This window comes from Schistosoma mansoni, chromosome 4 (assembly GCF_000237925.1).
Source record: "Schistosoma mansoni strain Puerto Rico chromosome 4, complete genome".
Classification (NCBI taxonomy): domain Eukaryota; kingdom Metazoa; phylum Platyhelminthes; class Trematoda; order Strigeidida; family Schistosomatidae; genus Schistosoma; species Schistosoma mansoni.
In genome coordinates, this window is record NC_031498.1 from 15,117,446 (window position 1) to 15,137,414 (window position 19,969).

Consider the following 19,969-nt stretch of genomic DNA (forward strand, 5'->3'; position numbering starts at 1 on the left):
GAGGAGCAGGCTGGTTTTCGTTCTGGTCGAGGATGCATTGATCATATCTTCACACTCCGCCAAATGTTAGAACACCGTCATACTTATCACAGGCCAACAATCGTAGTGTTTCTTGATATCAGGGATGCCTTCGATTCATTGAACAGGACTGTTCTCTGGGATTGTCTATTGAAGAGGGGTGTGCCTGAGAAGTTCATTAACATCTTAAAGGCCCTGTATACGAACACCTCAGGCAGAGTGAGTGCATACAACCACCTTTCTCCCTTGTTCCATTCAAGCAGTGGGGTTAGGCAGGGTTGCCCAATCTCATCATTCCTCTTCAACTTTGCCATCGATGACATTCTGGAAACAGCTCTGATGGATGTAAGTAATGGCGGTGTGGATCTGCTGCCTGGAGAAAGACTTCTCGACCTTGAGTATGCGGATGATATTGTCTTACTGTGCGATAATGCCCAAGGCATGCAATCAGCACTTAATCAGTTGGCAACCAGTGTCTGCAGGTACGGCATGTGCTTTGCACCCTCCAAGTGCGAAGTACTCCTACAAGACTGACAGGATTCTAATCCCATACTCACCCTGGATGGTGGGCAGATTGAAGTAGTTGAGAAGTTCGTGTATCTAAGTAGCTACATAAGTGCTGGTGATGGCGTGAGTGATGAGATCGATGCACGTATAATGAAAGCCAGAGCGGCTTATGCCAATCTGGGCCATCTTTGGCGCCTTCGTGATGTTAGTCTGGCTGTAAAAGGTCGGATCTACAACGCGTCGGTGCGAGCAGTTTTGCTCTATGCTTTTGAAACCTGGCCTCTCCGAGTTGAGGATGTTAGACGTCTCTCTGTGTTCGACCATCGTTGTCTCCGACGGATTGCTGACATTCAGTGGCAACACCATGTTAGTAATGCAAAGGTTCGGCATCGTGTGTTCGGGCGCAGAGACGATAATTCAATTGGTGTCACGATCTTGAAACATCGACTTCGGTGGCTGGGACATGTTCTACGAATGTCGCCCCAGAGAATTCCACGTCGTGGTGGTTCTAACTTTCTTAACTGAAAGAGTCTTCCGGTTGTACATTTCAGTCCGCCTTATCTTTTCATCCCTTCTCTTCCTACTTTCATTATTTTGTGTGGCGCATATGTATCTGGTGCCCTTTTGTACCAATATGTGTTTAAATAAATAAATAAATAAGATATGGCTCAGAATAGAAGCCAGTGGCGAGCCTGTTGTAACCTTCTTTTACTTTTTTCATAAAGAGTGGTTATAACCTTCTTAACTGAGAGAGCTCTTCTGGTTGTACATCTCAGCTCCCCCCATCATTACTCTTCTCTTTTTTCTCATCCTATTTTTTTTCTTTTATATATATGCATCTTCCCCCTTTCTCTTCCCATTCTCATTGTTTTGTGTAGAGCATATGTATCTGGTGCCCCTTTGTACCAATATTTATGTGTTTAAATAAATAAAAATTTCATGCTTGTTACAGATAGAAAATTAAAGAATAAATAACAGAACAAACGTTGTTAAGGCCAATCAACAATAAAGCAGAAGAAACATGTTGAGATCAATGTATTGATAAATTATTATAAATTAAGAAGTTTCTCAAAGGAAAAAGATATTTCTTAGTTCTCCATACCGATTAAAGTGAAAAGAGAAAAACGTATGAAGTAAAGACAAAGTTATTCACCAATGCTACAGAGGTTTACAGTGAGCTACAAGCCACACCTTTGATGTAAGTCTTACATTAACACTTGACTGAATAAACGTTCGACGGTAGAGACATAAAATTATGAGCCAATAGCTGCAATTACTCACTCCTATCCTCCAAATTAATGATAAAGAAGGAGGATATTTCACCCACGTTTAACCTTATAGCAATTAGCATTGTAACATCCAAAACCTGGGGTATACCAGAGGATATTATAAATGGTTGTCAAAAAGTAACTGAAGGCATTGAGTTCTGATTAGGAAACTAAGCAAGTACGAATTTGTGTATCCGGCTTTTGCCCACATATGGTGTGGGCAACTTGGACCGATGAATATATGTGCCTGGTCCTACGTTGTAACTGACTGAATAAAACCGTGTGTGTTGCTAAAGCGAAACTGGGACCAGTGATTAGGCTAAACGCTTTAACCGCTAAGCCGTGCGCTGGAATTACTACATGATGATTATTGCCAATTACACAAAACTCAAAATCAAGAATAAAAACCTTGGGCAAATTACATTTGGTAAATAACTGTTCCCTTTAATATTTAGAAGCTGGGCTGCAGACGTATCACCTTTAAGCGATAATTTACAAACTATGGTCGAAATAATCTGTTTACATTGAGGACGTGTATAGTCATACATAACGTAGAACCTGGTACATATGTACATCGGTTTAAGTTGTCATACCCCATCAGCACGTAGAGATAATGTTGCCACGGCAAATCACACAGTAGATGCAGTAACAGTGCTAGTAGTAATAGATAAGGTTTGCCATCGAAGGTACTACCCCGTAAAATACATATCAGTGGAATATTTTTAAAAAACCAGCGGGAAATTAGGAAACTTAGGATCCAAGAGAAGAAAAAGAGTGCTTCTGCGTCAGAGATAACGATTTGAGCCATGTCATTTAAAGTCTCTGAGCATTGGGTACGATAATCACCCGGACCCCAACCTAGCAGTCTGCAACTACCTACGTAACTTAGCCCAATATTCAGTACCTTCACTGATTTATGCCATGTATTTGGTTTGACCACCCCTATCATAGTTAATGGGGAGGATTCTTATGACTGAGCGAGTATATTTAAGCTAAGTATAGCCCCCTTTAAGTACAAATAATGTAAATGAAACTGATCATATAGATACATTTAAGCACAAAAAATGGTCAAAACCTATCGAATTTAAAAATGTGAATTTAATTATCGATTGGTTGATGGTCTAGCTCACAGATACATAGATGTCTAGTACATAGCAGCCATTCCATTCTGTAACACCAGCTGTAAGTACACTAACCCTGACCTCAACGAATCCCAAACTCCAGGTGCTGGGATTATGTTTTTCCATCAGGAAAATCTCATGCTCAAAATTTAGTTTCCTTTCTATTCATATCCTCTAATACGAATAAAAGCCATAATAACAGAAGGGTAGGAGTACGAAATTGATAGTAAGTGGACTTGAAATTTAAATTATCTAAGATGTGACTCACTGAGTTGTAGTGGCCCAAACCATAGCGTAAATTAAAAATAAAAGCATAAAGTATTGACCATAAAAAAACACGAAAACTACACATGAGCTATATAGCGATAAACAAAATGGTGACGTAAGATAACAGTAAGTTCTAATTGTAGAACATCTCATGAATAAGTACACCAAATACAGTATATATATATCTCAGAAAATGAGAGATGACGGCTCTAAATGTAAGATTGCATAGCATTTGAAACTCAAGTACGACAAAAAACCCTAGAAACATAAGTGGGTTTAGAACGCATACAGTGTTGCAGCTGCCTATGTTGCACGAGTAACAAATTTATGTAATAATTCTGTTTACTTTCCTGTATATAACTTATATGCTCAACTTCAAGTCATTTGTGATCAATACTTTGAGCCTATGATTGGAGCTTATCTTGAAATTCAGACGCGAAAAACCCTAGGAACCCAAACTACCAAATAAGTAACATATAAACAGTATAAATAGCTTTATGGATCTCTAAGGAAATTTTCAAAACGGAAAAATACATCAAGTAACACTCAATATTGAGCGTTTAATTCATATGGAACAAACTATTAGAAAGTACATTATTTAGGCTTTTATTCATAATTCAAATGGTTTTAGACGGAATAGAGGCTTTCGTTTAACGGGCTTCCGTGTCTAGTGGCAGTAGATCACCAATACCCACGGGCAGGAACCTAGGTATATTTTCTATAATAGAGGGAAAGGAGATTCGCAAATCATAGACAGATGCTATCTTTAGTCCTTAAGAATATGTCGGGTTTTCTCTTAAAAGACACCTGGGAAAACGCTTATACTAGCTCAGTCGGCAGCGAATTCCAAGATTTGACTACTCTCAAGGAGTAGAATTCGTGTCTACAGTTCGTTTTGCTGAGTTACGTCTTCAGTTTCTAGGTGTTATTCCTTAGATTTGTGTTGGAACTAAACTTAAGTGAGCGTTTAAGAGGATGTCTAGGAGTATTTACGATGCTGTAAGCCATTGGTGGGTCACCTCTAAGACGCCTGAACTCTAATGGTAAAGCGATAAAAATTACATAGGGATGAGAGAAATGCGACAAAACTGAGACCCCCAACCACTAAGAAAATGCTGACAAGATAAACAAAGGAAGTGAAGCGAATAACGAAACATAACCTACTGAAGTAACGCAGCAATTTGAGGACCTGGTAAAGTAGTGTAGTTTTCAACGATGTTCAATTCTGAAAACAAAATGTAGCAAAAATTCACTGACAAATATCCTTCCTCCCATTTCTTGGATGGATCTTTTCATAAATTTATTTATTTTCGTTTGCAATTAGTTCTTACAGAATCATAATAGGAAGGTGATTGTATTATTTAGCCAGCTACTACAAAGGCAAATTATTAGGCCATACGTGGTTTATCCTAAACATACACTGCGACACGAGAAGAGGTCGCTCAACTATCTTTTTAGTTTCTACATTCCTACGCCACAGAACACGTCACGTTCATTATCTTTCTTATCGGTCCCAAAATTGTAACCATAAATCCCAAGCATGAACATCGTCCGGTCTTTCGACATTGGTGTCCGACTGCTTAATTTTTGACAGGTACTACAAGGCTAAAATATTTGGTCAAATATGACTGTCACATCTAGTCAGGTGGTGCTGCATCTCCTTAAGACAATGAAATTGAGGCACTATATGATATATTGGCTTGACATTGAGTCGTCAATAAATGAACGATCTTTCGTAACACACAGTATTAGCATCTCCTTTTGAAGACGTATGTCAAAGACTTCCGGATCAATTAGCAGCCTCCAAAGGCAAGAGTAATGTTGATCTCCGTGTAAGGAAACGGGAACATAAATTATCTGAACAGTCTAGAATACGCCGGTTTCTAATAAATGCCCTGAGTTCGCAATATCATCGCATCCACTGTCTTTAAAAGAGACGTAAATCGTTAAGATTAAGTACGGAGACGGGCAAATAATTATGTATTGAGACTAGGGAATAAACCTTACGGGGACACATTTCAAGAGTTGGGTCTATTTTAAACAAGCTATGGAAGAATAAGGAGTGATCTGATAATGGCATACAACAAAGAAAGGAGGTAAATTTTTCGCCATGTGACTACTTATTCCATTACATGTTACGTGGAATTCTTATCATTCTCTACAATGAATGGCATATCAGGTCAATCAGTGATATGACGTCTAACACTTCTGGAGAAAACATTTGTGCTAGGCATAGAAAAACATATTTTATATCAATAGTAAAAAGTTACACATAATGACCGCACCTGCAAGGCCGAGCCATGCCGTACTGAACAATTGTTCCCGCCTTCACCATTACCGACCTCCTCCAAGTATAACATTTTGGATATCAATCTTCTCAGTAATTATATATACAGCTCCGAGAATCGTGCAATTGGAAACCAACACCACTACAAATGCACCTGGTCAACACAATACAAATACCTTACCAGGACACCACCGTCAAGCTCCTACGGGCTATCCCAATAAGTTTGCACATCAAAGAGAAGAAACCCATGTACGCTCTTACTCTTTCTCACTAAGAGTTGCTCTTTTTTAAATGACTTTAGCCGAAGTTGCCAAAGCCCCTTCAGTGGATGTCTTGAAAAACATATCTTGTAATAAGTTGCAATTTCACACTTTGACTTGCTGTGACTGATAGATATCTCGTAACTTGCCTGCTGTTATCACTATCACATGCCATCAACTTATTCCTATGCAGCTGATTATCAAGTTTGTCTATTATTATATTCCTACATTTCGGTTTTAGCACATTGTTTATATTACTAATTAGTTTGTTACGGTATGAAGATGACATCAATATGTATATTGCAGTTCTTCATAAACTTCATCGTTGTATTCCAACCGTCCTGGGAGAGAAAAAATAGGATGTGTTAGTGCATATCGAAATACACTCGTACTTGCGTGAAAACACAAAGCGAGCGAAAAAAGGTAAATAAACCAATACGCTTGATACAATGTAAAAGCGATTTTTAAAAAATTTTTTTTCATAAAAAATGTACGCTTATTAGTAAAAAAAGTTTTTTTGGAATAAATATTTAAGTATAAGCATATAAAATCCTATTATATATATAAATATATATACGCTCATGAGTAAAAAAAGGGTTTTCTTTCGGAATAAATATATAAAAATGAGCATATTAAAAAAAATTCTTTTTCATAATAAATAATGAAAAGGGAATTCGAGATTAGGCTTGTGTCCTACGTGCAATAGTCGTTTAAATGTTCTGGAAATCTTACTCTTTTTCCAGAACGCGTTGTCTTAAGTTTATTTTCCGGCGTTGACGAAGTATCAAGGTGTGGGTCGGCTGTCGTGTGGGGTACTTGTGATGTTTAAATAAATCAATGACTTGTTTGTATTGATGACTGTTGTAATTTCGAATTTCAAATACAATACATTCGTTCGGGCTCATCTGATACTTCTTGATTAAATTGCGTTATTCCTGGGATTACTAGTTTATACAATGATTTAAATACTTCTAATTATCATATTGGCGTCGCGATGGAGCCTGCGATACAACAGTTGGACATTCATTCAACTTCGGAAGCTTTTAAGGATTACCTTGAAAGGTTTGAGATATGGAGCATGACCAAGAAAGATATGAAGGGTGACAAAATTGTGGCACATTTTCTTACATTCATCGGTCAAGGAGCCTACAGTTTACTAAAAACCTTGGCATATCCAGATAAGCCGATCTCACTTCCATATTCAACTCTCAAAGAATTACTATTAAATCATGTGAAGTGCACCAGTTTTGAATGTCGTGAGAGGGCGAAATTTCATAAAATGATTCGTCAGGATAACCAGAAGGTTAAGAACTTCATCCTTGAATTGCAAAGACAAGCTGCCAAATGCAATTTTGGTGATCAACTTCATGTACAGCTGAGAGATCGTTTAATTGCAGGAATTAACGTACGAGGTCTGGAAAAGGAGCTGTTAAGAATGCCGAACTGTTCTTTTCAAGATGCTAGAACTGCATGTATTAACTACGAGGCAGTGAATGAACTTGATATTCAATCGGTGAAAATTTCTAATACTTTGCTTAGTCGTCATGATGAAATGCAATCTCAGGGTCGATCAAATTTGCGTTCGTTTAATCATGGTTTCTATTCTCGTGGAAATATGAAAGGTGGTTCAACAAGGGACTGCAAAGCAAACAACAAAGGTGAGAATAAGTCTGGTAAGTGCTTATCTTGTGGCAAATTTCATTCTCGTAATTCATGTGCATTTCGTAATGCTAAATGTTTTAAATGTGGCAAGATAGGACACATTCAGTCAGTGTGCAAAACTACTGTTCACTTTGCTTCAAGTATTACTAAGCCTTGTAACTTAGATTCCGATAATTCTGCTGTTTCTAATGATCATTTATCTTGATCCACCACTTCGAAAGGTAATGTTCATATTCAAAAGCGATTATATACATCCCATGGTTCATTTCATGACTTTATTGTGGACACAGGCAGTATAGAGTCCATTATTTCATTCAAGAACTTGAAATCTTTAGATCCTAATATTGTGGTAAAACCCACTGAGGTCTCAATACTGGGGATTACTGGACACAGACTGCCTATACGAGGATGTTGTAAATTGCTAATAAGAAATGATAATTCTTCATATGTACCTTGTGAATTTTTAGTTAGTGAAACAGGACTGTCCATACTGGGTTTAAAAAATCTGAAAAGGCTTAAAGTAGAATTGTTTCTACTAGTTTCTACAGAGAATTCTGATGCTTTACTCAAGGATTTGATAGCTGTGCGTGCTAAGTGTAGTGGAGGTATGAAAATTCAGCCCATAAAACTTCAAGTACAGGGTGATCCAGTCTTTCTTAAAAGACGAATAATTTCTTATGGTCTTCGAGAAGCAGTACATAAGTCACTGAACGATTTGTGTGCAAAAGGTATAATTGAACCAGTTCAGTCCTCAGCATGGGGTACTCCTATTGGTACGACATTGAAGTCGGATGGCAAAACCTCTAGAATATGTGGTGATTACAGATTAACACTGAACTCCCGTTTGTTGAAGCAAACATGCACGACGATGGAGGCTGAAGATATTCTAAATCGACTTCATGGTTCTAAAGTGTTCTCGAAAGTTGACTTGAAAGATGCTTATCTTCAAATCCCTCTAGATCAATCTTCATCTATCTTGGCAAAAATTAACACTCCTTTTGGTCTGTTCAAATACAACTTCCTTCCATTTGGTCTTAGTTGTTCTCCAGCCATATTTCAGGAGGTCATGAATAAGATAGTCAGCGATATTGAAGGTGTTGAAGTTTATCAAGATGATCTCATTGTTCATGGTGCTGATAAAGTAGTTCATGACCAGAGACTTATTGCTTTATTGCGTCGTTTAATTGAGAAGAATATTACAGTGAATCCGAATAAATGTTCACTTAGTGTATCTAGTTTTGAATGCCTTGGATACCTAGTTGATGGTAATGGTTTTAGACCAGATATGAAACGACTAGCCCCACTGACAAATGCACCGTCTCCAAAAAATATCACAGAATTACGTTCACTAGTGGGTGCTCCTCAATACTATTCTAGTTTAATTCCTAATTTTTCTTGTCGTGCCAACTGTTTACTTAATATTTTGACATCCAATTCATTCAAATGGGGTGAAGAACAAGAGTCATGCCTACGAAGTCTGCTAAAGTTTCTTCAAAGTGATGCTGTTCTTCGAACTTACTCACCCAGTGTACATTCTGTTCTTATTACTGATGCATCACCTCTGGGTATTGGTGCAGTTTTGGAACAGGAAGGTAGGCCAGTTATCTGTGTTTCACGCAAACTTTCTGTTTCTGAACAAGGTTATTCACAAACGCAGCGAGAAGCATTAGCTGTGTTTTGGGCTGTTAAAAGACTTCATAAATATTTATTTGGAAAGAAGTTTACCATTGTTACTGATCATGAAGCTTCAAAGTTCATTTATCATCCTGAAAAATCCTTAGCACGTTCCTCGGCTGCTATGGTTCAACGATGGAGTATTGCTTTGAGTGCTTATGACTATACGATTCAGCACAAGAGTGCAAAACAAATTCAGCACATTGACTACATTTCTCGACAATCATTACAAGATAGACCTGTTAATACATCAGACTGCTTGTTAGTGCAACTTAACCGGTGAGACGTCCAGATCTCATTAGAGAAACTCGTAGATACTTTGGATGTATACTCAGTGCTATACGGAAGGGTTGGAATGCTAATCTGAAAAGTAGATTTCCTGTCTATTATTCAAAGCGGGACGAGTTATCTGCTACTCCTGACAGTATTTTGTGTCTAAATGATCGTATTGTTATCCCTCCTTCACTACGCAAACGTGTTCTTGATGATCTTCATAGTGGACATTTAGGTGTTGAGAAAATGAAGTCCTTAGCAAGACTCACATGTTGGTGGCCAGAGATAAATGCAGATATATGTCGTACAGCAAACAATTGTGAGAAATGTCATAAGCTAAAAAGTCAGCCTTCGAAGTGGACTCCATGGCCAGTACCGTCTGAGGCCTGGCAGAAAATTCATGCAGACTACTGTGGTCCATTTCTTGGCAAATACTATGCACTTATAATTATTGATTCTTTTTCTAAGTGGCCTGAAGTTTTTTTCGCAACTTCACCGAATTCTGACTTCACAATCCAAGCATTAAGGAAGGTGTTTAGTCGAGAGGGAGTTCCCATGGTGTTTGTGACTGATAATGGCTCTCATTTCGCTGCGGATGCGGTCACTAATTGGTTGAATGGTATAGGATGCAGACATCTGTTTACGGCTCCCAGGCACCCTTGTTCTAATGGTCAGGCAGAAAATTTCGTAAGAACATTGAAAATTGCTATTGATTCTATTGCTGCTTCGACATTTAATGAACTGGAGAGGGAAGTAGATACATTTCTACTTCAATACAGAAATGCTAAGCATTCTGTGACGAAAGAGACTCCATCAAAGCTATTAAAAGGAAGAATTCTCCGTTCGAATATGAGGTGTTTGGAGTCTGCAGAAGTTACATATTATCGTGGGAATGATCTTCGACCAGCCACGGGGATCGTGGTGAAGAATGTTGGAAAATCTATGATGCGAATTCTGGATATCAATGACTTGACTATACATAACCGACACGTTGATCAAATACGACACCAGAACCCAGGTGAGTCTGTTCCAATTTCCGTTGTTAATTATAATACTAATGAGTACATTCTAGATAATACAGAGTCTACATCCAATACACCGTCGGACAGATGTAAGATGAACTTAAGAAGAAGACGAACAATCGATTACAGACACTTACACTCCAATTTGAGCTGTGGCGGATGTGATGTTTAAATAAATCAATGACTTGTTTGTATTGATGACTGTTGTAATTTTGAATTCCAAATACAATACATTCGTTCGGGCTCATCTGATACTTCTTGATTAAATTGCGTTATTCCTGGGATTACTAGTTTATACTATAATTTAAATACTTCTAATTATCATAGTACTACAAGTGTAGGAGCCGTGTTGTTCGATTGTACCAAAGGAAAATCGACGTAGATAGTGTTTCCTTCTAAGTACTCTTCTTCGAGTCGATCGATAGTGATGCTATCGTTCGTGTCGTTCTTATCGACTATATAACGGTTGCCGTTAACACGTGCCGGCTTGAAAGTTTCCCGAAATCTTATTCGTGTCAGTCGCCTTAGACTTCGGGTAATTGCAGGGCTTCCTGCAATTTCTAGAGGATTTACCGTACTGGTTGTGATACCAGCACCAGTCGGGGTTGTCTGTCTCTCGTGGTCGCTGACGTGAAACGCTCCTACGTGGGGATTTTGACCGACTACGGTCATTACGAAATCGAAGATAGAGTGTCAGTGTATGACATAGTTCGGTAATGTCATTCGGGGTCGTTTGAGGCTTTTCTTTGACTGAAAAGACCTCGGCCTTAGTAGATTCTGTGATTTCTAAGATGCGGTCGGCAGATGCAGCCAGCTCGTCTACGGCGTTGTTTTGAAATGAGGCGAGAACTGCCTGCACCTGTTGAGGAAGTTTAGACAGGAAAAGTTGTCTGAATAGGCCATCATCGAAAGTTCGTTGGCCGATAACCACTCTCATTCTTAGCAACATGTCTGTAGCAGAACCATGTTGCAGGTCGATATTTTTAAGGAGTTGGTCTAACCGTTGTCGATCAGTTAGGTCTCCGCGTTTTAAAATCGACTGTTTGAGAGTTTCGTAAGGTTCCGGAACATCACTAGTAAACATACTAGGTGTTACGTACCTGTTAGATTCGCGCGGTAACGCCTTAACTACCGCGAGGAATCGTGTGCGCGAGTCTGTGATTCCGTGCCCGCAAAAATCAGCTTCTGCGTAGCAGAACCAGGACTCGATATTATCAGGCCAGAAGGGAGTTAATTGAATCGATGACGGGAGAGTAGTTCTTAACTTAAATACCTTAGGTGAGTATTCCGTCATAGTAATATTAAGAACGTAAAATATTTAATTAAAATATATCCAGAAAAACCCGAGAAAAAAAAGGACATCACAATATATAAAAATCAAATGAAAAATAACAATGAATAATATTCCAAAAAGGAACAGACTCACAGTTTGTTGGCTTGGTGTACCAGATCACGTCGGGCTCACCACTGAGGATACGACTGGTATTCTAGTTTTACAACTAGCGGCCAGTAGTACCTTCTATATTCGATCTTTCCCGGCCAAAGGAAATCAGAAGTCAGACGAGAAGAGGTAGGAAAGATATATTTGATACGTCACCAATATATCGAGAGGCGTTTGATCTTAGCTGGCTATTGAAACGTAGGAGCTGTGTCCCACGCCGAGTTGAAACGTGATCTGGTACGGATGCATGACCGAAAGCCTTCAGTTAAACAAGTCCACTTAAACAACGTGGTCAGCATCCAATGTCGAACACTTAATGAGCTATTGATTTTGGGGAATTATTTACAGCTACAGTGTTAATCCTAGGGAAAATTCTGCTTTTCCCCCAAACGAGTTGTAAATTTTCCGTAAATACCCACTTTTCCGCAGTAAGTAGACTGAAGATACCACAGGTATTGTAGTTTGACAACACTTCACCAATAACATCTATAATCGAATCGCGCCCATCCAGTAAGATCAAAAGTCAGGAGTGAGGAGGTTGGAAGATATATTTGATAGGTTATCAATTTATCGAGAAGTGGCTAGTGATCGTAGATGTTGCGCATGCCATTCCAAAACGTGATCTGGTACGGATGCATGACCGAGCTCTTTCAGCTAAATGAGTCAGCATCCAATGTCGAACCCTTATAGAGCTATTGATTTTGTGGATTTATTTACAGCCACAAGACAAATCTGTGGATATTTCTCTATGAATACCAAATTTTTAGACGTATTGGGATGAGATAGACCTATCTTATTTTGCGCACTAATATTGCATTATTTGTTGAAATGTAGCAAATATGACAATGATATTAGTTATAATTATGTGACACCAACTTGAACGCAATTTCGAGTCTGGTTGACTGACCCTCGGATTTCATGCTATGCCACCTTTAAAAGTAAGTATTTCATGCTCGCGTAAGATTGGATTCTAGGTGTTGTGTCTACATGGATACAGGTATCCTCTGTCATGCGAATCTAAGTTATTTCGATGTGCAGGCAAAACTCGGATGTTTTTCGCGAAAAAACAGGCGGATTTAGAAAATCACTAAAGAAGTTTTGTGAATTTAGTTAGTTGGATTTGTCATTCTAATATTTTTGCGTAGAATTTATGTCTGCCCCAAATATTATCAACTGCTCTTCAAATGGTTAGTTTGTGTTTCATGTATCAGAGTCCTGCTTCCAAAAGGTTGTGCCTGGTGGTTTTCTAAACCTATGGAATTTTCAGCACAAGAAAGTAGTGCGTATGATGCTGGCTTTCGCGAATCCCTGTTGGCCGTCAAAAAACACATTAAAGAAGAGGTTTGGAGCGTTTACGCATTTGATTTTCCTAGGGTCCTTTCGATGGGATGTTTGGTTTCAGCCAAGGTGCAGCATTCTTACTTTTGCTACAAATTATGATGGAGCATAAATTAGATGGTATGGTTCGTGAAAATAATTGTTTAGTTTCACCTTTCATAAAATTTGTATAAAAATATTATCTAGATTTTACATCATACTCGTCATAGGACATACCGTGTGGTGGCTGGTACTATGTTAAGCCCTCATTGGCTATTCTAGCTTTTGGACAGACCAATTTAGTCATTCTCCTGAAGCCACAATTTGACCTTGTTGATTATTTGCTTGTTAATCCTGACTGTTTTTATACGATCGTCTGTGTGTTCATTACTTGCCCCCAAATGCCCTGGTACGGCCAAGAGTGGGGAGAGTCCGCTTTTTCTCTCGAAATGCTCTCACATGATCATGCGTATATAGCGTCTGCCAGGGAAGTCCTACTCACTGCCTTCGCGTGGCGGGGGTGTTGTCTACGAAGTTGAGAGGACGAAAAGCGAATGTCCGGTGCTTTAACCGGGTTGGTGGACACGGTGAGTCCATCTAGGAGAGTTGGGAAACCCTGATTCCAAACCAATGGTGCACATGGGCTGGCTCCAGTATCCTGAAGGAACAAATGGCGTATGAACCTATTGTTGGTCACCGGCTACCATGGGACTGCATCTCCTCACGATGCCCCACTGCCTTGTGGATCAGACCTTTGGGTCAAAGGCTCCGGGTATGTCCCCCTAAGAGAACCACGTGTTTCGGCTTGGACACCCGGGCAGTACCACAGCCCTCACACAAATCAAATGAGATTTGTGAGGCGCATATTTATTTGGTGCCTCTTTGTACCAATATTTATGTGTTTAAATAAAATAAATTATCACATATTTGTAACCTATTTTGGTCTGAATATAAATATCAAGTCATGCTTGGTTAAATCGAGTTGGCTCACTTGCCTTCCACACTTCGTGTCGTCTCGCTTCTCCTTCTTCACTACGTTTCTCAGATTGTCCGTATCAATAAGTGTGAGAAATATACGAATTCCAAATCCATTCTCGTATTTGACTTATTCTATTCTGTTATCTAACGTTAATTATGTTGATAGTTATGTACGATGGTCACGGGGATGTACATCCCGATAGCAATCATCATACGATCTCAGTGGAATCAGATCATGACACGAGAAGCATCGTCATGAGGTACTTTGACTTGTTTCATGCCGGTAGCTATTATACTTAAATATTGTAGGTATATCTTTTTCTACGTTTACGGTTTCCTCCATGTCGTTCTGATTGTAAACTGGTTTCAAAAATTTGGTATAGTCATTTTTGATCCTTTGTAATTGATTACATTTTCATCTGTCTTAAACCTTTTCACCAACGATTTAATGATATAGTTTCCCCACCGAAAATTCCTTTACTTCCTCATTTCACTTAGTAGGTAAATGATTAATCTTGGCTTGTCTATTCACCGTTACTTCCTATTACTGTACGTAATAGAAAATATTTTTGTTCTGTATACGGATCCGATGGACCCCGTTTTCATTAATGTAATGAATTTATTTCTTGCTGAGAGTAAGCTCATAAGAAAAAAAATATCAGTTCAGTAAAGGACTATCTACAACCCTAGACTCCTTTTATTAATTTTGCAATTTAAGACTCCATAAAATAAGTTTTGGTAGTTATTCATGTTTATTCATCCTGTACTCCTTATTTCTGCCGCTTTGATTTTAAAATCATACATACGTCAAGGACATTGTCCTGTCGGTTAGTACTAAAAAATTCTAAACAATAATGGATTTAAAAGAACGTTGTGTATAACCAAACACAAGAAACAGTTTCATCAATTTTAATGTACTAATAGTTTAAGGACAATAAACTAATGCACTAAATGTAACTATAACCCGTTATTTGGTAAAAATGGATTATGCTCATAGTCTCACAAAATGTGTTTTGCTTATTACTTCCAAAGATTTCTCAGATTACGATATGGAGCCGATCAAATTTACTATATTGGTTGCACCTTTTATCAGTCGTTGTTTACTTCATCAAGCTATTTATGTTCATAAAACATCGATACCGAGCCTAGTCATTTATGGTGAAACAGATTCTGTTATCCCCCGAGGTCAGTATACCATTCTTTATTTTGAAAACTTATTCTTACTGTAGATCAACTAACGTACCTTTACTTCTTACCATCCTTAATCGAGAATCAGTTCTTTACATGAAAATAATTAGCGTGGAAGTATTCTGATGACCATTCTTATGTAACCGTAGTGTCGTTTAATATTGGGTAGTCAAAACCCAGGATATGAATCAGTAAGGTGGTCAAATTCTACACAGGGTTTGGCCGTGTTAATCAGTAGTCAGCCTAATTAGCATGATGACTTTACAAGTCTGCTTCATCAGTCTGTCAGACCCAGCTAACAAGTAAAGTCAGAACGTTGAGACGACGTGATTTAATCTTTTAAAGTGAATATGCAGACCTAATATTACCCAGAGACCTCAGTTAAGTATATAAAAGAAATTTACCCTTTTCAGTGGTCATCTGTGTACTAATTTTTTCCTATCTAACAATAGTAATATGATTATTATGACATTTACATAGAGTTGGAGACGGCACCCCAATAAAAGCTCTGAGTTTATTAATGCGACTAGAGACTCGCACTTCATACATTTTAGTATGTCGTCTTTACTCAATTATGTGTTGTATATTGTTGAAGATATCCAGCTTCATGTCAAAACATGAGCATCAAACCAGTATTAATTGGGTTGGAACCCTATTACAGTAAACTATTCAATATGAACACTATCCACGGAATCCCGATACAATTTTACGGTGTTTTGCGTTGATGATAAATACTCAGGTGTTTTGAGTCTCCGATGTGCCTCAATTGTGGGAATGTCGCCCTTGCTTTCCAATTCATACCATGAAATGCACCAGACCTTCCATGTTCATAGATTACGCTACTCAGGTATGTAAAGACTCCCACTTCTTCCAGAGCTCCTCCGTTAAGTGTGTTTTGGTTGCTGCTCGCTGAATTGTATTTCGGGATCTTTGTAAATGCCTCTATCTGACCTCACTACTTCAGCTGGCATGCCTTCTGGTCCCTCTGCTTTTCCATTCTTGATTTGTTGATGCCATTGCCGCTCTACATTGTTAGTGGAGTATCATCTAAGTGAGTTGTGTATGTGATACTTGCATTTATGGTGGGTTCAGTCGAACTAGTTGACTTAAAAGCCCTTCGAATTTCTCTACCCATTTGTTTTGCTGCTACCGAATCTTGGTGGCTGGTTTTCCCTCTTTGTTCCTGACTGAAAATCCTGGTCCATCCAAGCTTCTTTATTGCATCTCTCTATTCTATACATTTCCGCCTGTCAGTTGTAATGCTCTTCCTGACTGGTTTGCTCCTGTGTTTTTGGCCGGTGCTTGGGCTTTTTCTGCTCCTATTCGGTTGTTGTTGACTTCTGGTGTCTTCTTGTCCTTTCTTTCTTAAGTCTTCCTCAAACTTTAAAGAGATCCATTCTTTATTCTAGTGCTTCTTACGGTCCAGCATTTGGCATTTTAAACTTATTGCTTTTCTAATCCTTTTCTAGTTGTTCACCATAATAGTTTCTTCTAGTAGATCCTGCAAGACTTGTAATTTGTTTCTGAAATCTATTCCAAATTCACTGAGCTTGTTAGCATCTCAAAGAAAAGCCGTATTGAACATTTTTATTTCTGCTTGGCCGATTATCCAATTGTTGTTTAGCTTTTGGTCACCATCATGTGATGATCTGACCCTACAGCAGCTCCTCTCTTTGTTCTAACGCCTTCAATAGACCTTTTGAATTGTCTGTTCATGCCTCTATGATCATCCTAATTTTCCGTAGAGTGGTTCAGTGAAACTCGTTTGTCCTTCTGCATGGGTTTGTTATGGAAAACTCCACCACTTATCACCATATTTTTGAAATCACATGGACCTGCCAGTCTCGCCATTCTCGTTCTTATCTTTCAGTCCATGTCCCCCATAATGCGTTCACACCTGATCCTTTCCATAGGTGTCTTTACTGAAATGAAACTACGTCTGAAAGAGGTGATTGAAGAAGTTTCCGTTAATTATAATCGCTAATTGGACACTATGATTATTTTCACAATTCCGTTCCCTGAAAGCTTCAGTAACATGACACAAGTAAAAACTGTCGAACTCCTTTTAAATATGTTTTATGGTTTATCCGAAAATTGGAGTGCTCTGGATACTCTAGTCAAAATGTACACTTGTCGTAACTCTCCTAAAACCAGTATTAGTAAAGGTAAATAAGTATTCGCATTCCCAATACATACTACCTATCAGAAGGGGTTTTGTGGAGACTTAGTATTTGCATAGTTGAAAGCGTGAGTCAATCGAAGAGGAGTCCATAATAGGATGAAACGGCCGTCCAGTGCTTCCAGGTTTTCCATGGTGGTCTAGCTTCAACTGACTCACGCTTTCAACTATGGACATACTACCTAACCCAAAATCTCTATTATCGAGATAAGTTCAAGGTGAAAACATCGAATAAACGACTATTTCTAGTCTCCCGGTGTTTATTAGTTAACTTGTGTGTAAACAGAAAGGAGTAATAAAGCTAGAAATAATCATGGTAGGAAAAGCATTTGAGGTATCCCTCTTTGCAATATTTAATTTTTAAGGAGGATACGGTACCATACTTCTTGTCTCTTACGTTACATTTTTCTACATCTTGTTTCTTAGTAAGTACTCTATATTTGTAAATTCTTGAAAATCTAACTTCGTCAGTTTAGATGGTCAAGTTGATTGGATATCTAAATTATTAAGGTTGTTTCTTATGTAAAACTTTTTATTTGTGTTTACAGAAATGTCTGAGGAGACACTAAATGTATTCGTATCTAAACCAAAAGTACTAGTACATGACGGCGGTCATTACATTCCTACACACGCTGATGCAAAGAAAATATATGCTGATATTGTTTCACAATTTATAGAAAAACAGATACAACTTCCAGAATTTAGTTCTCATCATCCTGTACCTGAAACCTCATTTTCTATAGATTAATTTTTGTAACGCTGTAACGATTTTTTGTTAATCCAGATAATTGATTATAAGTGGTGCATTTTTCAACAGTTAAAAACGTAAATCAATTTATTAAATCTAGCACATGGTCAGGCACCTTGTTTTTCAATTGTTTTTGATCTGCTTCAGTACCTTACCTAATTAAGTCGGTAGACCTGAGAGTACCGTAGAAGTAGACAGTAAACATTGGAGTAGGTAAATAAGGTTAAAACTTCTAACCAAGCTGTTAAAGTTTGAGTGCTCTGACCACTAGCCTATCTCGTCATCGAGTTAAACAAGTCAGTTGTCTGAAAGATCCATAGAGGAGCATTAGTTCAAGTCATCACACTCAACTTTGGTGAGAAAGTATAAACCACTTAATAAATAAATAACTTTGTTTCAGCAAAATGTAAACGTTCTCACATTTCTGATTCAGGCGTTTAGAAAATCAAGCATCTCTTCACAGTCTTTTAAAAGGATCATATCAGAAAATTCCGGTATGAAGAAACAACACCATATAAGTTATAGCCATCTTTATCAGTATATCTGTGACAGCTGACCATGACAAAGAAGCTTGTATTTAATCATCTTAGGATTCTTTACTCTATGACAAAATTATCCACTACTGATGTATCTATAAAACAATAAAAAAAGATAGTGTGATCTGATTGTTAGCGTTTTTTAGCGAGTTAGTTTTCTAAGAGATGGGGTCGCTAACCCCATGCCTAACCCTCCTTGTTTATCCGGGCTTGGGACCAGCAGCAGCCTTCGGAGGGGCTACAGGCGGAGTTAGGTTAGACATACACATTATCGAACCTTTGATGTATGCAAAAAACAATTTACTCACTGTTTCTATACTGCTTTACCATATGTCATTAGCTGTTGATAGTATATTAGCCCAAATCGACTGACTGTATTTCTATAACCACAGCTATTTTAACTCACTAGTTCTGATGATTCAACTAGACAATAATGTGAATTTTCGATCCTATGAAGATAGCTCTTCATAGTTATGTTGTTATTTGGGTTACTTGGTTTACAATCTAAAGCTGTCAACTATGTGTTAATCTTAATGAAGTTAAGTGTTTCAGTATTTTCATGTTTAAACTTCGTTACCTCTTTCATTGTCTAATCATTTTCAGTGTATCCCTAATGTTATTTATTGTCGATGTTTCAAAATAATAAAAAAATTATTTAATGTTGTTAAATTATTAATCATAAATTTATGTAAAGATTTATTTTGGGAATTCATCGAAATGTTTCTCTCTTTCGTTTGCAAGATATATTTTTTCATTGACACATTGACAAATCTCTTTAAATAGAGTCTCAATTCCATTATTGCTATCGAAGTAATCTAGTAAAAGAAGAAAAAAAACAAGATTAGTGGAAAATCACTCTGGTCATTCAAGCACAAGTGGTAGAAAGTACTAAAAATTGATTTAAAGCCTAAAACCGTATAGGCCATAATTGTGTTTCCTCTAAGATTAAAATAATTATAATTTTCCGGTGTGTGAAGGCTCTTATACTTATGGGGTATTGACTCGATCAGTCAGCTACAACGTAGGACCAGGCACATATAAGCATCGGTCCAAGTTACCATACCTCACTCATTAACACAACAAGATGAACACCAAATTCATAGTACTTACTTCAATGGTAGTAACATATAAAAGAAAGATTGCTTATCAGTATATAATACAGGAAGAAAGAAATAGTTCGTATAAAGAAAGGTATAAAGATATTTTAGTCTCACGGTGTAAGG

The 19,969-nt window shown here is 37.9% G+C and overlaps 1 protein-coding gene across 1 annotated transcript; it reads left to right on the top strand.

The window, feature by feature from the left end:
• The first annotated feature begins 12,676 nt into the window (after window positions 1-12,676).
• Smp_058880 (hypothetical protein) lies at window positions 12,677-18,324 on the top strand. Its single transcript, XM_018796946.1, has 8 exons — window positions 12,677-12,738; window positions 12,775-12,797; window positions 12,839-12,909; window positions 12,946-12,987; window positions 13,029-13,141; window positions 13,174-13,258; window positions 15,128-15,280; window positions 18,011-18,324. The coding sequence occupies exons 1-8, from the start codon at window positions 12,724-12,726 to the stop codon at window positions 18,208-18,210; spliced, it is 702 nt and encodes a 233-aa protein (XP_018652036.1). The 5' UTR covers window positions 12,677-12,723; the 3' UTR covers window positions 18,211-18,324.
• Window positions 18,325-19,969: the final 1,645 nt, after the last annotated feature.

What these genes read in the sequence shown, in the direction of transcription:
- Smp_058880 (XM_018796946.1), top strand. An exon ending in TTGTGTCTACATGGATACAG is followed by an intron (nt 12,798 to 12,838) that starts GTATCCTCTGTC and finishes TTCGATGTGCAG; the next exon opens with GCAAAACTCGGATGTTTTTC. An exon ending in GATGGAGCATAAATTAGATG is followed by an intron (nt 13,259 to 15,127) that starts GTATGGTTCGTG and finishes TTACTTCCAAAG; the next exon opens with ATTTCTCAGATTACGATATG.